This window comes from Eretmochelys imbricata, chromosome 9 (assembly GCF_965152235.1).
Source record: "Eretmochelys imbricata isolate rEreImb1 chromosome 9, rEreImb1.hap1, whole genome shotgun sequence".
NCBI classification, from domain to species: Eukaryota; Metazoa; Chordata; order Testudines; family Cheloniidae; genus Eretmochelys; species Eretmochelys imbricata.
In genome coordinates this window covers 34,569,131-34,588,270 of record NC_135580.1, presented here as the reverse complement: position 1 = coordinate 34,588,270, position 19,140 = coordinate 34,569,131, and the positions used below count along the sequence as shown (strand labels likewise).

The window sequence follows — 19,140 nt, the reverse complement described above, 5'->3', positions numbered from 1 at the left end:
GAAGTGACTACTGAGCAATCACAAATACAAACAGACTTCTCACTGAAAAGTCAAGAAGAAAAAGTCTAGCTTTGGGAGTGAAGAGAGACTTTGGAACTGCCCTCCCAATATGTGACTGTCTTCTGATGAACCAGAAATGGCTAATACTACAAGATGGACACACTCAGGAACTCCCCATGGAAATCATGGCACCTGTTCCTTCGTTACGATACTGGCTGGCACCACTTGTATGCTTTATGCCAATAAAACTTAAATTGTAGGCAGGGCCTCCTGAAAAGCTTTCGACACCCCCCCTTTTCCCCATTCATCCCAGTGGCATCAGGAGATGACATTATTTACTTAATGTCTATAAACACTCTGAAGATGGAAAGGATTATATGGTTACTTTTGTGGACCTGTGATGGAATGCACCCCTGTAAATTACACCCTAAACAGCATTTTCGTAATGTTTGTACAAGGCATGTCTTATGAGCAAGGTGTGAGGTATCATTTGAAAAAAAACCTTATCAGTAATATCATGGTAAAATGCATATAGCAACATCATTATGAACATAAGATGAAATCATGACTGAAGTGTTTCCTAGGTAAGTCTGAGGAGTGACTAAATCCATTTCTCAAAGACAAAGGGCAAACTGATGCTCCGTCCAGGTGTCGTCAAAGCTGATGGGCCATCACCTATCAACTGGCCATCCTTCCTCCACCAGACCACCTGTCTCTTGCTTCTCAGCTGGAAATCCTTTTCAAAGAAGGACAGAAATTTATAAAAAGGAGGGGCAAACACCCTCTCACCCCTCCTTTGTCTCCCTATCCATCTCACTTGTTGCACCTGAGAAGACAAAAGAAGCAGTCACTGATTCTGAAGAGTTTGGTCAGTAATGCTGTTGGAAGCATGTGGTGAGAAACATACCTACTTTTTGCGGATACAGACTAACACAGCTGCTACTCTGGTACCTACTTTGGTAAGCTAGGTGCTTAAAGCATTTTTATCTTTATTTCTCTTGTATCATTTCTGACTTATGTCTCATTGCTTCTTGTTACTAAATATCTGTTTTTGTTGTTAAACTTGTTTTGTTTAATCCGGTGTTTAAATTGAAGTGTCTGGATAATTCTATTTAAGGGGTAAGCTGCTGTATATTGTATATGTTGCTGTACTGTATAAGGAATAACAGACTTAATATAGTTGGACTGTCCAGGAGCAGGCTGGGCAGTACAAGACATACACTGCAGGGGGGAAAATCTGGGACTGGGAGTGTTGGGATCACACTGCAGCATAATGAAGGCTGGTGAGCAGCAGAGTATAACCCAACTATGGCTGGAAGGCTTCAGTTATACACAGACACTCACAGTGTGACTTGCATGCCAGAAAGCCGTTTGTGAGCAGTGCTGGGTTTACAGTGGTGCCATGGAGCCAGGCCCATACTCAGAAAGGACCCCGGCCTGCTCTGCTTGCATTGTACCCTGAGATCCTGCCAGCTCCCCCACACCCTACCCACCACTTGCTCCTCTCGGCCTGCCCGCTGGCAGCTCCTCTCCACCCCCTGGCCTCCTGCTAGCTTCTCTCTGCCTCCTGGCCGGACCCCAGTGCACCTCTGGCTCCCGGCAGTCTCTGCTTCCCACCATCTGTGGGACCCCACCTGTCTCCCTTGAGCTGAGCTGCCTGGGACCGATGCAGAAGCCTGGCCAGTCTCTGCCAGTTGGGGGCGCGGGGGAAGGGACAGTGTCGGGGGCTTGGCTGGGCCCCTCCAGGCAAGTGGATCCTGAAGGAGCCCAGGTGGGGCAGGCCCTGGCCTGGTTGATCGCACCACTCCCGAGGGGCCGGAGTGATTCCCTGCCCCAGGACGCTGGTGCTGGAGGTGCCGAAGTGGAAGGGAGGGAATGAAGGACGCGCCGCCGAAGACCTGGACGTGCCGCCCCAATAACTGATGGAGTGCCGCCCCTTTTTATTGGCTGCCCCAGGCACCTGCTTCCTTCACTGGTGCCTGGAGCCGGCCCTGCCTGCATGGCTGGGCAGAGGACAGCTGTAGGCCTCTCTATCTAAAATGAGTCCTTGTAAGATCATCTGGAAATAAGATCTGATTTGTTACTTATTTCAGAGTGGTAGCTGTTACTTATGTGTCTTTTAATCCTTGTCCCCTGCTTTCCCTAGCTCTTTCCTTTAGGTGTTTTTACAAACTCACATATTCACAATAAGCACCCCATGTAGTTTAAACAGAAAAACACTTCCTGCTCTGAATGCCTTAGCCTGTGACTGCATCTGTGAGCTCAGGTGCCACATTTGGCCTTGTACATGTTCACGGTAGTGGTTTCTTGGTAGTTTTCTTTTGCTCATTCATTTATCCCGTCAAGTAATATTTTCTCTTGGTTTAGGGCCAGATTCAAAATAATGTCCATACGTTACATATTGGTAAGGAAATCTATGAGTCTGTCTTATACACCCAGGAGCTAGAAGAGGGGCTGACCTATGTTAGGAGTAGCTGATGGCCTATATTAACTAACACTTCTCATATCTTCCTGTTAATTGCTTTTCCTGATCCATCTTTCTCTTCCTGTCCCTTTTGCATCAGAATGATTCAGAACAATGAAAGACCAAAGTTCACAGTTCAAATCCAGCTCAGATTGGAAGTTTTTAATCATGACAGCTTTTAAGAGACCTATGCGAAATAAATTGGAGGTTTCAAAACAATTCACTATGGAGTGACCCCACTATGGTGACCCCACCATCACAATTAGCACCCAAGGATTGAAAAGAAATGGAAAATGAATTACCCTGTCAATCGGTAAACGTGATTTCTATTGGAATGGGTTTTTTAATATTTTAGTAGGGCAAATTTGGGAACCCTAGTATTCTGATGTCTGCGCTACACTTCATCTGTGAATAATCAGGGCTCTTCAGTCTTCTGACATGTCAGTCTAGCACCTGACACAGGCACTCAAAATGTGCTTTAAAAAAATTAGCCAAAGTTTGCTTATGGATTAATGAAAATTAAACTGCTGTGATTATTCCTTCCTCTCTACAATGCAGTCTGCTTCCTACAAGGAGCTTTTATAGGGAAACGCAGGGCTATAAATAATTTCCCCTTTCATTAGGTTAATTTCAAGGCAGTGCATGGGAAACATTTAAAAAAAAAATTCTTAAATACAGATACTGTAATTCAACCATTTTTATTTGACTGTTTCCCATAGCTACATTTTCTTGATTGAAATAAGGTTCAACGTTGCTAATTTCTAGAAATGTTACCATGACTTCCCTGCATTTTAATAATTCATTGAAATATTTACATTAATTTAAAAACGTAAACACAACAGACATGACCACTTAGCGTATTATGCTTTTGTTTGACTTTTTCATGGTGTGTAATAGCAACCTTTCCTATCAGAGAGACTTGCTGTAATTTTTGCTAACATTTTGAAAGAATCTTTCACATGCAAATATGGCACTAGCAGTTGGCCCCGATCCTATACACCGAATCTCAGGCTTAATTTTGTAGGCCCATCAGTAGTGAGACAAGATGGTTTTAATAGCCCATTAATCTTCCAGCATGATTGTTTTCCTTGTCACTTAGCCTGCTGGGTTAATTGCTTTAAAATGGGCGTTATTGAGCTCAATTCTTGCGACAAGCACAGGGAATTTGCTTCATCTCATAATTGCCTCTGTGCATTCTTGAATCTTTGTTTCTTTTGTTCTTGTTAAGTATTCCTTTAGAATGTAAATTGTAGTATGTACTGATATTGTGCATTATGAAAGATGTGGCTTTCAGAAATGATGACCTGTGGCTGCACTAGCTTTTAAATTTTGCTTTTTGTTTAAAAAAAAAAAATCAAACTCATAGGCATAAGAAATTGCTAATTTACCTATTGCTATTATGAATAATTTTAAAAGCATAGCAGGTGCAGCTAGGATGAAGTACTTTTAAAATGAACAGCTGACCAGCATGTTCCCAATTGCAGGAGCCTAAAGCTGACAACAAAGAGGGAAAACTGCAGAAGAAATAGGGACAAAGAGGCTGTAGGAAGGGGACATTTGAGTTTGAGGATAAGAGAACAGAAAAGATATTTGATGAAGCGAAAGTGCAGGAGACAAGTAGAGCCTGAGAAACCTAGGGATTATTCTTATTATTTACATAGCACTTGGCACTTGAGAGGACAAAATAAAAAGGCAAGAACTCTGTTCTGAAGACTTTGCAATCTAATGTTAGATGTGAGCAAAACAAACAACAGAAACAGGAAAAGGGAGCAAGGGTAAGAGTTACAGCAATATATTCATTTGATTGCTCAGTTCTGTCAAGTATGCAGTTTAAAGGCACCATAATATATCTCCACACCATTGTTGGGAGATGAAATAGGGTTTGAATTAACTTGGAATTAAGTTTTATATATGCTGCCCAAAAAATGGTGTGACATAGCAGGGTACAATCCAGACCAATGAGTAGCTGTGTGACCCCTGCCCTGTAACCTGGGGTAGGCTTCAATGCCTTGTTGTTGTAGCTGCTAATCTGAACTGCTCACAAACAGCCTCCAGCATGTTCGGCCATTCCAACTATATCTGTGTGCTGTAGCCATTCAGACACACCTTGGTTCCTCCTCGCCCTAAAGAGTACCAGAGGATGATCTACCAACGCACTCCCAATCCCAGATTTTCCCCTAAAAACTACTGCTGTCAAGTGATTTAAAAAATTGTGATTAATCGTGTGATTGCGCTATTAAAGAATAATAGAATATCATTTATTTAAATATTTTTAGATGTCTTCTACATTTTCAAATATATTGATTTTAAATTACAGCACGGAATACAATGTGTACAGTGCTCAATTTATATTTATTTTTTATTACAAGTATTTGAACTGTAAAAAAACAAAAAATACCATTTCTTAATTCACCTCCTACAAGTACTGTAGTACGATCTCTTTGTTACAAAATTCTTTGTTGCAAAAGTGCAATTTACAAATGTAGATTTTTTTTGTTACATAACTGCACTCAAAAACAAAATAATGTAAAACTTTAGAGCCTACAAGTCCACTCAGTCCTACTTCTTGTTCAGCCAACTGCTAAGACAAACAAGTTTGTTTGCATTTACAGGAGATAATGCTGCCCTCTTCTTATTTACAATGTCACCAGAAACTGAGAACAGGCATTTGCATGGCACTTTTGTACCCGGTGTTCCAAGATATTTACGTGCCAGATATGCTAAATTTCAATTGGTAATCTGTTGTTCATCAGTGCTATTAAAACTGTAATTGTGATTAATTTTTTTTGAGTTAATTGTATGAGTTAACTGAGATTAATTGACAGTCCTACTAGAAATGTGTCCTGTACTGTCCACCCCGTCTTGGCCAGTACAGGTATATTAAGCCTGTTATTCCTTTAAGGGGATAATATGCATGCAATTTGTTACCCAAAATGAATTACCCAGACACTTCAACTTGAACACACTGGATTAGATAAAACAAATTTATTAACTACAATGAGAGATTTTTGAGTACAACCAATGAGACACAAGTCAGAAATGGTTACAAGAAAAATAAAGATAAAACAATTACTGGTGCCTAACTTAAAAAAACTACTAGATTAAAAGCAGAGTTCTCTCACCACATACTTTTAGCAGTGCTACTGCCAAACTCTTTAGGTCAGGACCCCTCCTCCAAAGCCTAATGGCCACTTCCCTTGTTTTTTCAGATGTAGTGAATGCAGTGGGCAGGGAGAGAGAGGGGTATCTTCCCCTTCTTTTTATAGTTCTGTCTTCCCTTTGAGAAGCATTTCCAGCCAGAAACAAGGCAACAAGCTGTGTGTGTGCAAGGAAACTCCATGATGATTCTTTGCTAAGATATAGATTTGTGCCTCTGCCTCCTTTCCTGCCAAAGAATATCCACTTAGCAGATAATGGTCCATCTGGTTTACACCTGGCTGAGGTAGTTTATACCTGGCTGAGGTGTCAGCTTGCCCTTTGTCTCCGAGGAACTGGTTTGGCCACTCCTCAGACTTCTCTGGAAAACATACTTTTAGTCATGATCTCAGCTTATGTTTATAATTTCACATGTAATGCTGCTACATGCATTTTTCTATGACATACTGATAAGGAAATTATGAGTTTAAATATCTTAGAGGCACACTTGTACAAACATTACAATTGTGTTTACAGTGTGTGACAGAGGGTTACACTCTGTCACAGATGGTCTGTCGGAGTCATAATTTTAAAACTTGAATGCCTAATGTTAGGTACCTAAATCAATATAAGTGGCCTGATTTTCCGATGCGCATTTTTCACACCTCTGAGCAATGTAGTTATATTGATGTCAGTCTGTAGAGTAGACCAGACCTCCACATAAGAATGGCCATACTGGGTCAGACCAAAGGTCCATCTAGCCCAGTATCCTGTCTTCCGACAGTGGCCAATACCACGTGCCCCAGAGGGAATGAACAGAACAGGTAATCATCAAGTGATCCACTCCCTATCACCCATTCCCAGCTTCTGGCACCTGTTAACCATGGTTAAATGGACCGACTAGGGTGAAATCCTGGCCACAGTGAAGTCAGTGGGAGTTTTGCCACTGACTTCAATAGGGGCTGGATTTCACGTGCTAGCCTTAAACTTTCGTGTTTTTAATAAAAATTGTATTCTTTCTCTCAAAGAAAGTGTAACATTCTAATGTGACAATCATGCAAATATACTCATAACATTCAAAGTGAAGTTGGGACCAATCCCATCAAAGTCAATGACAAAACTGCCTTTGACTATAATGGGAGTAACATCTAATTTGTTATGCATAATACCTGTACTGCAGAAAGAAAGGATTTTAGAAATTAATTGCCAGCTAATCGTTGCTTTCCAAAGCATTTGCCAATGGTCCAGCTGGCTTTTAACCTTTTTTATTAAAAGCAAGTTCATCTGCAACCTGAAAACCTCCTGAATTAGCATAGTTCATAGAAAGCAAAAAGTTAAAAGTTGCTGTTAGCTGTAGAAGTTTTGCGCATATTTGCTAAGTAACAAGAATAATAACCCTTCCGAGAGAAGTGAAAAATGAAGAAGGAAAGGAGCAGAGCATTTGGTTCTTTTAAGGTTGGAACAACAGTACTCTTAATTGTGTGATAGATATATTAATTATGCCTAGACATTACAGAGATGTTTGCTTTAGAAATGCAAAGGCAGGTATATAAGATTATGGTAGTTAATTTTAATTATTTTTTCAATACATATCAGAAGCTTTCATTATAAGAGGCAGAGAAATTGGAGGACAGTGCAATATTTGCTTAATATTTAAGACTTGAGGCCAGGTGCTCAACTGATGTAAATTAGCACAACTCCTTGAAATCCATTATAAAATCTCCACTGAAGTCAATAGAGCTATGCTAAATAACATCAAGTGAGGATCTTGGCCATGATTGCTTGCTTCAACAAAACCACAGGGGTAAATATTAAGGTTCAGATCCTGCTTTCACTAAAGTCAATGTTAAAATTATTCTTGGCTTCAGAAGTGAGGAATTAGGCTCTAAATGCATAATATAGCTGGATCTTAACTACACCCATGACTGCGGCTGGTGTGGGGTAGAGCTGCGAATGCCAAACTCAGGACATACTGATAAAGGTAAGGCAGAAACACCCCAAACCTATGGTTATTCTAAATTCACCAAACCAGTAACAAAATAAGCTTCTGTATCACAACACTGGTTAACAAGAAGCTAAACAGTCTAGGCAATTCAACCCTTTTGACACCTGGTCTTTCTGAGGAGAGGTTACTGAAAACCAGATTCGTCATATGTATAAGTTCTTCTAATCCCAAAGGATCAGTCACTTTCCTAGGTCAATATATCACTCAGATCTTACCCAAAAATCACACTTGTAGCCAATCCTTTAGTAACTAAGAAGGTTTACTGATATGAAAATAAGAGAGTTATAAAATGGTTAAGGAATCATACACATTACAATTGATTTTTATAGTTTGCAGGTCAGGATCATAGCAGACATGGTAATTCTGCAGCTTGGGGGTCATTCAGTCCTTTGTTCAAGGCTTCCATAGAAAGTTACAGTCCAGAGAATGAAGACAAAGGAGTGATGTCTTCGCTTGCAATTTATAGCTCATCCCATATCCATGGAAAGTTATTGGCCAAGACGGAGTCTAGGGTCAAACGAGGATGGAAAGTTACTGGTAAAATATGGAATTTTAGATCAAATGTCTTCATCACATGTCCTTATACTTGCTGAATCAGAGAAGAAGCCATTGGATCCATTTTATCAAAGGCATCTGCAGGAAGACTCACTGAAGAGCTGATTTCCCTTAATCATCTATCAGCACTTGAATGGTCCCTCAAAAATTGAATGGTTCATCAACACTGGGCTGACTAGACTAGATATAAAACTACCTTCTGGGTGTCAACCAAGAACAAAACACATGTCTGAGATACAAATACATAGCAAATATTCATAACTTCAGATACAAAGATGATACATGCATATAAACAGGATCATCATACTTAGCAGATTAAAACTTTTCCATCTATACCTTACATGACATACCAGTACTTTGATTCAGATTTAGTGCAATTGTACAACAGTGGTTGCAATGATGACAAATGGTCATCTTCAATCATACAGCATCACACCACCCTCCAAAAAGAATGAGGTTATGTTCATATTCATCAAATGGAGATACAGCAACTAAGCAATTTTGTAAATTAAATCATAGTATAGCGATATGTATTCACTAATTGCTTTCTTTCAAATATACTGTACTCACTTAAAAAGCATTCCTTAAGAAGATTTACAAAGCCCAAATACACTTTCAGTACAATATGGGAAGGAGCACCAAGAGCTCCTCCAGGAGATCAACAAATTCTATGGAACAGTTCTATTTTTTTTCTTTTGATCAAAAAAGTGTTTGATTTATCAAGGGCAGCCAGATTTAGCAAGGGAAGAATGTGTATGTCTGAACTTAACAAAAAAGACAAAGATCTATGACAATGATATTCTCACAAACACAATTCTCTTCTAAAAATCACTTAGAAAATGCTCACTAAGCTTTTCTAAAATAGTCAATGAATAATTTCCTTGAAGCAATTTGAGAAGATCAAGCAGGGATCATCTTGGAAATCTAGTAATCAGAAAAAGTTATAAAGGTACAATGGATAATTGAAAATGGCAGAGTTTTTATTGAACTCATTCTATTAGTATAGAAAAGGTCAATTTTGGTCTCTGGTTGTAAAAAAAAAAAAAAAAATCATGAATGGTCATACTTTGGGGAAGAAAGGAAAATTGAAAGGGCTATGTAATGCCAACAAACCAGGTGCCAGCTCTTGACAAGGCTTTAGGCCTCAGCCAAGCACTGACATGTTATTTGCTGGAAACCAGTCTGCTTCACCTGTGTGTTAGTATGGCTAAGACGGATACTGAACCTATAACAATGTGTTCAGACTTTATAAAATGTGTGTAAGTTGCTGCATGCATTAATTTCACACTATCTTTATCCCATGCTCTAATGTAATATTTATGTTTTTGCTGTGTAACTGTAAAAAATGTTTGTTCTGAAACTGTGAACCTGTTAAGATGGATCATCTCCTGGTCATCAAGAAGGCTATCAAAAATAAATGGGTGTTGTGGGACATCACAATACAAAGACTTTAATTGTCCCTTCACACACCTGAAGAAGCAAAGTGCAAAAGGGCTCCTCCCATCAGCTTTGAATTGTGGAAGGAGGAAATAAAAAGTAGCTGACAGGAAATTTTATTATCTCTTTGCTGTTTGGACTCTGACCAGAGCTAGGAAACAGAAACAGCAATTCCCAGGGTCAACCTGGGTTAGCTCTAAAAGACATTCAGAGCTGACAGATTACTACAACTCTGTCATCTTTTGGAAACCATAGACTACAACTCATTTGTGTATATATGTTTGCCTGCTTTAACCTTGTAATAACTCTCTTCCCCCCTCCCCTCCCCAGTTAGTTTATTTCAGGATTGGTTACAAGAGTTGTCTTTGGTGAGCGATCTATGATACAAAATGAGGTGGGGTAAATGACTGGTCTCTTGGGAATGGGAGCTACCTGAATCTTTTGTGATCTTTGGTGTATAGAAACCCACTATCACTAAGTCCAGCTTGTCTGGATGGCAAAATAGACTGGAATGTCCAAGGGCACTGTCCAGTGTTTTCCCCAGGAATTGAAATGGGGGTGTGTGTGTTCAAATTTACAGTGGGGAGGGTCAGGGCCAATGAAGGGTGAGACCGTGAGGGTGAAGGTGAGCTTTATGGCACCATAGTAAAAACTGAAAAGTGTTTCATAACCATTTTATTAGATTTTTTAAATCATTGCACAAATTAAAGTTGGCTACTCAAGCCTTCTATGAAGCACTACATCTACATCCTCCTTGGTTTCTTGTTATAATTTTGCACAACTCTGTTAATGAACTTCTTGAATGCAATGCATTCATCTTTGGTGGCTTCTTGTGTGTCTGGTACTTCCATTCCTTCAATTGATATGCTCATTAGTTCATTCACATTGTTGGGGACACTGGGCACTACACTAGGTAACTCGGGAGGGTGGAAGACCACGAGTGTCGATGAAGCCCTCCTGCTCTACGCCCGGATAAACCAAGGCCCCTTTGCTTCTTGAACCCTCTGTGATCCTGCATAACTCTGAGGAAGCTAACACACAAAAAGACAGGTTTGCACACGGCTCGCCAGCCAAGGCCAGCTTTGGCCTGGGAAACAGATAGATAAGGCAGAAATGTTTAGCAAAAACTAGTAACAAATAGGACCAAATAAGGCAAGGCTCGGGCAATGCTACAGAGGAAAAATACAACTGGCTGCTTTAGCTGATTGTCTACGGTATTGTATGGGGCAACAGGTAATTAGTTGCTTAAGCTTGTGTAGTGAAGTAGGCAAAGGTATAAAATGTATACTGGAATCTGCTGCAGGATTTGAGACAGCTCAGTCTCCCTGAGCCCTATTTGGAGCTCCAAATAAATCTCTCTGCTTCTCCACCCCGTTGTGGTCATTGGCGCGACGCATACTGGGCAACGAACCCAGCTGTTTCTTGCCTCGGGCACTCTGTGCCGGCAACAACATGATCAGGCAGAAGGCGACTTCTTTCAAAATACAAAATTCTATTCCATGATGAAAAAGAATGAACTGTAGTTGTTGTGACTGGGAGTAGCAAGAGATGAATTCCTACTTCTTTCATCCCAGGAAACATAGGATAAAGATCGGGTCGAGCCACTAGTGATGATAAAAAAGAAGTTGAAGTCAAATCTTCATTAATTTGTCACATGATATTCCACTCTGTGTTCAAATTCTCTATTCTGTCCTGAGCACATGGCAGCCCCATGGCTGGTAGTGCCTCACTCCACTCAACTGTTGGTGTTTTATAAGATAGGGATCTGTAAAAGCTACATAGAGGTTGAGTAGAATCTAGAAGTCGCTGTTGTAGCTATATTTTAAGAATCAAGTCTGTGTACTTTTTCAGTTGTCTTAAACGCTCCTTGTCTGCTTCACTTAAGGATTCAATATAAATGCCCTCATTAGTCAACTTCTGGACTGAAGTCTTTGCTTCTTCCAGTACTTTTTCAATGGGTAGCTCTCTGATTGATCCAAATGTAGCTTCTATTGCTGGACAAAGAGCTACTACTGTTGTAGCAGATGTTTAAACCTGGATAGCATTGTTTAATGACCCAAGTGGTTTCAACAGTAGACTTATAAGAGAGAGAATGGCAATAGTCTTCTCTGAATGTAGTAGCAAAAGTAATCTACCAGCCTCACTACTTAGATCCATCCCATCTTGGTAGATGCTTTCCAAAGCCAGTAATAATGGCTGGAGTAATTTTAAGACAACAGCCAAGGATCGCTCATGAGAAAGCCAGAGGGTTTTCCCAGGTTGGACTAATTTGAACTTCAGTCCCAGTGTATCTTCTATATTTTCCAAGATATTCAGTCTTTTTGGACTCTTGCTGAAAAAAGAATATAATGAAGACATTAAATGTATAGCTTTTTAAATGTCTTCTGATGAGTCTTCAGCTCATACTAGCGCTAGTTGGAGTAGATGCCCTCTGCAGTGTGTATAGGAGAGACTAGGGTTACACTTTTGTCTGAGCAAAGTTTGTGCTCCACCATGTCTTCCAGAGAAGTTTGCAGCTCCAGCAAATGCACAAGCATTCATCTGTTTGGGGTCCCATTGACAAGCATTTAACTCTTCTAAGATGTGGGTTGTCACAGATGCAGCCAATCTGTCTTCTATAACTTGAACATCTAGAAATGCATCTACTGGCCTACCACTGAAATCAAGATAATGTACACAATGACTTAATACTTGATGACCATTTGCATTGGTGCATTCATCAGCCATGTATGCAAATATTTTGACTGTGGTGAGAGAGTTTTTCACTTTTTCAGCTGTTGAGTCTTTCACTGTTGCACCACATGCATCTAGCCAGTCAGTTGAGTTTCTTGAGGAAAGATAGTGAGCATTTGCTGGTCTTGTTCAAACCAGTGTTCAACTTCAGGATGAACAAGTGACAATGCACTTCACATTGGCCTCCAGTTTGTAGTGTGTGGTATCTCTTGCTTAAATAGAAATTATGATGCCAAGGCCATGTTTGTTTATGTGAATTGTGTTGTGTCTCCAACATTCTTAACAACCTTATTAACACTCACCAGTGTTGTCCTTGGGCAGTGGGGACTCAGAGTTCAGAGGTGCTTTCACATGATTTCATTTCTCAGGTGGGTGGCAAGAAGGTACCTTGCTTGTTCCTCCAGCTGCTCACTGTTTGCTCTGGCCACTGTTGTTCGTTTTGCTACTGTTCACTCCATCGCTCTGTTGCCAATGGCCCTGTGCCGTCACCTTCTGCTGCCACCTGCCACTGTGACCTCTGCGAGTTGGTCTCTTGAGGTTCCACCCAGCTCTCAGTGATTTTAGCTGAGGTCTCAGTGGGGGAACCTCGCTGCTAGTGCAGACTGGGCCATCTCTTCCATAGAAACACTGTCCCACAGCAGGTCTAAGCACTCAGACCTGATTATTAGTGATTTCAGCTGTAGTGATCACTTAACAAAACAAAGACTACCTATGGAGCCAAATCAGCTCTGTCTTTAAACAGTGGAGAAGGGCAGGTCTAATAGTACTTGTGACTCAGGCAGACCATCAAGCAAAATACCTGTCCTCTCTCTCTCTCTCTCGATGCCCTCAATCAGCACAGGCCAAGTACAGTTCTACTGTCCTTTACTCATACAATAAGAATAACAACATTTCATAACACCTTCCCACCTCTGCATTCAGGTGATTTGTAACCCAACCCCAGCCAAAATCTATCACTTGGGCAACACTCTGTTTTCTGGATACCTAGGTAGATTAGGTGTGAATGTAAATACAATCTGGTCCTGAAGTCTTTTCCTCCAGCCCCCAGCTCATCACTAGCTGTCAGGGAGAGCTCATTTAGACTTTGCTTATAAATCATAATTTGAAATTATTAGGTTGGCCAACATCACCGAAATGAATGCACTGACACTGTCATAAAAAACAACATCTGTATAGGGAAGCTAGCCTATGTTCATATTTTTCAAATCTATTATACTTTTTCAGATACATGTATTTTATCATACACTGTATATGCTTTTAAAGTGTGTATTAATGTTTCAATTTCAATTCAAATTTCCGAACAATCTCTAAATTGGCAACACTGCATGTAACTAGTTCACAAAACTGGGGGGGGGGGGGGGGGGCGTAGGGAAATCCCTGGCACTGTCTGTGACTCCCTGGTAAGATTATTATGGTGCTTTAGGAGTTCACATTTGTTACTGGATTGATGAAGTCTAACTGTAGAACACACAACCAGTTTGGTTCTCTGCCCTGCTTTTTGGCAGTCTGCCCTGAGGTTGGCACTCACTGTCATGAACCATTCTAGACACCTGGAGACCTCCAGATGGGCTAAAATGTTTATATGGTGGCATAAATTTCTTTAGATTATAAACCTTAAATAGTTACAGCTGATATAAGTTATGAACTAGATATCTTATAAAGAGCTTCCTCACTGGAGGTGTGCTCTCTCCTTCAGTTTCTGCTTGAAAAATCTGAATTACTTTGAAAAACCCAAATTATTTGCTCTTGCTCTTGCTCTGGAAAGCTCTAGCATGAATTCACACTACACATTTGAAAATCTTTGCATACGTAAGTTTGTACAAAGTAGAGCTAGCTGAAAAACAGGCAGCTCTAGTACATAACAAAATGTGTTTTTCATTTTGTGCCACTCTACTAGTCCCACATTTTGGTATCCCTTATTTCTTTATATGAGAAGAATCAACTAACTTTGGCATTAAGCTTAGACATAAGATTTGAATAAGGCAAACATTTTATAATCCTTTGAATGACTGAAAATGGCATGAGAGTGACAAGGTGGGTGAGGTAATATTGTTCATTGGACCAACTTCTGTTGGTGAGAGAGACAAAGGTGTTGAGATACACAGAGTTGTTTTTCCGGTCTGGGAAAGGTAGCCACAGCGTCACAGCTAAATACAACAAGTGGCTGTGGAACAGATTGTTTAGCATCAGTATTTAGCACATATTCTAGCACAGTATTTAGCACAGAGACTTGCAAGTGAAGTGACCTGATAACACTTCTGCAGTCTAACAAAAAGGGGGGTTTAGCGGGTTACAGATTGTTTTAATACACCATAAATCCAGTGTTTTTTTTACAACCATGATTGTTCGTGTCTAGCAATGTTATGAATGTTAAGCTCCCAGGCTCACCTTTTAACCATATTATGCAGGTTTTTCTTGAGGATGGAGATTCAGATATGGAATGATCGTTTTGTGAAAAGTGTTTGTCCACAAGCGACATGGTGCTTTTGTCTTTTATAATTTTTCTGTGGGAGTTCATTTGAGAGCAACAACACTGCAAACATGACAATGACATTCACATTCCTGAAAAACTTTCTGTGAGCCCTGTCTCTGTTGTATGTCAGCAAGGGCTTGGTCGCATTCAGGGGAGTGCTGACTGGTGGAAATTTTTCCTTCAAAACTGTTTTCTGATGGAAAACTGGAGTTTCAACTAAATGATACGTTTGGGAAAAGTGCTGCAGAAAACGTTGGTATTTAATCAAAATGCCAAACCTGTGAAAACTGTGTGTGTGTGGGGGGGGTTGCCACAATGTTTTGACTGTTGATGCTTTGCCAAGAAGCTGACAGTCTGAAAAAGGGGTTTGGAAATGTAAAAGATTTGAGTTGTGGTCAAGTGTCCACAGGAACCTCCTCCTCCCACCCCCTTTTGGGCTAGCTCTAGGTCTGCCTTATTGGGGAATCCAGGAAGTGGGCGGGCGGAAGACACCCTCCCTCTAACACACCCATCCGAATCCCTCCTTTTCGCCCTCGCCCCTCCCTGGCCTTTCCTCCCCACCTCGGCCACTCCAGGTAAGAGCCCCAGTGGCCACGCCTTTGTCGGGTTGAGATCGGGGAGCTGCGCGTCCCTCCAGCCGGCAGGGGGCGCTGCAGGCAGCCACCGCACTCGGCGCAGCCGTCCCAGGCCCCCGCCTCGGCCCCGCTCTCCTTGTCTGATCCCGCAACGCCTAGGTGTCGCGCAGGTTCCGCCTAAGCTCGTTATTCAGCCGCCTCAGGCCCCGCTCCGCTCCTGGCTTCCTCGGCGCCGCTCCCCCGTTGCGCGCGGGCCTGGTCCTGGTCCCGACCCTTCCCCGCGTCGCGGCCGCCGCCTCCCCCCGAGGCCGAGGGGGGCCCGCCGCCGCCGCCTTCCCTCAACCCCCGGGCCCCTGCGTGCCGCCGCCGCCGCCCGGTGTGTGCGGGGCCCGGCTCCTGCGGCTTCTCCCCTCCCAGGCGGGGCGATGGCCGCGAGCGCCAAGCGGAAGCAGGAGGAGAAGCACCTGAAGCTGCTGCGGGAGATGAGCAGCCTCCCGCCCAACCGCAAGTGCTTCGACTGCGACCAGCGCGGCCCCACCTACACCGACATGACTGTGGGCAGCTTCGTGTGCACCTCCTGCTCCGGCATCCTGTGAGTGCGGGCCGGGGCCGGGGCCGGGAGAGGGGGGTCCCGGCTGGCTCTCGCCTGGGGCGTTTGCCTCGGGTGGGTGATTCTCTTGCGAGGGCAAGTTCCCTTCCTTCTCCTCCTCCGTTGGCGGGGGGTGGGCGGCGGTGCGAAGGCCGGTAACCGTTGGTGATCTCGCAAGGCTGTTTGAACGTATCCAGCAACGGCGCTTAGTTTGCCCTGGGGGATTGAACCGGAGAACGGCCTGGTTTCACTTCTCTGGGCTGGGTTTTACTACCCTGCTGATCCTTTAATTTTAACTAGTCTTCTGAGTTTGCTTAACACTGTGGTGTACCAGGAGACATTATTTTAGCACTTGGAAAATGATTATACGAGACTAATAACGTGGATTAGGGGAGTTAGAGCCTGATCTTGCAAGCATGTATTCATATGAATAGTTGTGTGACCCTATTTAGTCCAAGCTCTTGCAAGATTGAGTCTCAAATCACTTACATTTTAAAAACTAAAAATATAGAAATCGTATTTTTAAGCAGCACTAGGGGGATGTTTGGAAGGGAGGGAAGCAAACTACTCATTTTCATGACTATTTTTCTCAAAATAATGGAAAGATTAATTCTAAAATAAATACTGACAAAGAACCTATTGCTAGTAAGGTAAATCATTGTTTTTGATTTGATACATATTTTAGTTCATAAAATTGTGATGCATGAAGGGTCATGATGAGGTAGGACAGAATTTGTGGAATTCCAGGCTGTCAATCAGTTTGCTTATATAAATGAGTTGGTTTTCTTCGACTGGATTAAAGTTTAAACTGTGGAAAGTACAGGAGATAGTTTGGTAGAATTTTCACGTGATAATGGTAACTTTATCTTTAAGCTGTCCAAAGTTACTGGAAATGAAACTCTGTTGAAATTTCAAGAATGTTTTCCGGTCGCTGTACCGAAATATAGAACTGATTCTTTATGAATTGCTGCGCTTACACGTGTGCTGTACAAATAATGGACCCAACAGCCTTCCATATCTTCCTTTGCCTCACCCCCATCCCCCACCAGAAAGAAGTGAATGAAATCAGAAGCATTGAAGAGCAGTTGGTTTTAAAGGGTATCTTGTAAACTCATCTGTGTAACTTTAGTCATATTGGCTTCAGTGAGATGGATAAAGCTTTGCATGTGCAGATGTTTACTGCTTTGAGTTTTAAAGGAAGGAAGCAATTTGACAGTGTTTAGGCAGTAAATATTATTTCATTAGATGACTTGGGTTTGTATATTGAATTCAGAAATCCAAATAACCTAGCTCTTTATATTGAATGGGAATGAAGAAGCGTGTGTGTGTGTGAGTGGGGGGGGGGGGGGGAGATAGCAATTGCAAACTAAGCAATTTGAGGTCTATAGTCCAGTCTACAATAAGAGGAAGGATTCACCCACAGCAAGTCAAACTGCAGGATGTGGGCTGCTAATTGTCTAGCCACCACTGGTAGATGCTACACATACATACAAATACCTGAAGAGACAAAGATATCCTTTGAAGGAGAGCTTCTTAGTCTTTTGATATAATTTGTTAATCTTCTAATAAAGTAAAAATAAAGTCATTGCCCAGCGTTTCTAAATATGCAATGTGTGCTTAAAATCCTAAGGAAGTGGCAACTATTTTTACAAATAGAGTAAATAGCAATTAAAAGGTCTTTAAAAATTGTAATATTTTGTTTGAAATAAACTTAGTCTCAGACTTTCATTTTGGCTTATAATTTCTTCATATATCATGTATTCTGAATCAAGAAAAAGCCATAATAGTTATGTAAGAACCTGTCCATATCCAATTTTTGCTTTCTTTGCAGAGTGAGTTAATATACTTAATGCTGATACAAGTAACACTTGTCTAATAGCTAGGACTGTTGCTGGTGTTTCTCTAAGGGCACATCTTCACTGGCAATGTTAAAGCGCTGCCGCGGCAGCACTTTAACGTGGCTATGTAGTCGCGACTCTATAAAACCCACCTTCTCGAGGGGCATAGCTACCAGTGCTGGGAGCACGGCTTCCAGCACTGGTGCACTGTCTACACTGGCACTTTACAGCACTGACACTTGCAGCGCACAGGGGTGTTTTTTTTTCCCCCCACACCGCTGAGCGAGAAAGTTGGAGCACTGTAAAGTGCCAGTGTAGACAAGCCCTTAGTCTTGCTGTCTCATTGTCTTTCAGAAGTTTCACTCAGTATTCATGTCAAAATGGAACTATAATTCAAACCAACTTGTTTCTTACTACAAACATAATTTTTAATGTGGAATTCAACAATGATGAGAGAGAGAACTTAGTAGTAGAGCAAGATTTTAAACTGTTAGCTTCTGCATATGGTCTCATTCAAAATTACTCTAAAATTACTGTAGTTCATATAGTTTTGACACCTACTGCAGTGGTTGTGGTTTGGAATTATTTACTGTAGAGCTTTATTCATGCAATTTATCACATCATCCGTTTCATACTCTACAGTAACAGATACAGTTTTTCCTATGTTCCAATTTTAATTTTTGTTTTTCACTATTGTTTCAAAATGTACTTCCTTTGTAGTATAGTGAGACAGTTATTTCAAATCTAAAATGCATTGTGCAATGATGGAACATCAGGTTCTTATTCTGCAGATTAAAGTGGCACTTAATTTTGGTTCAGATATTATTTTGGAAGAGGGAAATTATGTAAATAGTGGAAAAATTTATACTTAAGGTTGTTTCAGATATTATTATTGTCAGCATTAAACTTTTAAAGCTGGTATTTAGTTACCTTCAGAAGATTTTTCCAGAATTTGTCTGATGAAGTCTAACTGTATAGATCATACTTTATTTTGACTAAGACTGATAAATATATAGCATTGCTCCTCTCCAACAACCTCCTGTCAGCTTTTGTAATTAAGGTGTGGAAGAAAAGAAACTTGCAGTGCAAACTAGGTTTAATTCAAATAGGTGATCTTTATTGCTGTCCACTTCCAACTCTCTCCAAAATAGTCTTATTAGCTTGCTCAGTGTCACAGAAGATGTGTCCATGGTGAAAAAATAAGTATGTCTTTGTTGTGAAAACATTGGTCTTGACTTGATAGTTAAAGTTGTATTTTGTACTTAAATCAGGAATTAAAACTATGTTTGAGGTTTGATAACCTCTGGGTTAGGCATTAGGGAAACACTTCCTAACT

General features: G+C 41.2%; 1 protein-coding gene across 10 annotated transcripts in view; it reads left to right on the top strand.

Moving 5' to 3' along the window:
* The first annotated feature begins 15,525 nt into the window (after positions 1-15,525).
* The window catches only part of AGFG1 (ArfGAP with FG repeats 1), a 69,078-nt gene continuing 65,463 nt past the window's right edge, over positions 15,526-19,140 (top strand). For 3 of the 10 annotated variants that reach the window (XM_077827332.1, XM_077827331.1, XM_077827329.1), the window contains exon 1: positions 15,526-15,969. In XM_077827332.1, coding sequence (XP_077683458.1) covers positions 15,803-15,969 — 167 coding nt within the window. In that variant the 5' untranslated portion in view covers positions 15,526-15,802. The remainder of the gene's footprint in view (positions 15,970-19,140) is intronic. The other 7 variants (XM_077827338.1, XM_077827337.1, XM_077827333.1 and 4 more) reach the window with 4 other exon arrangements.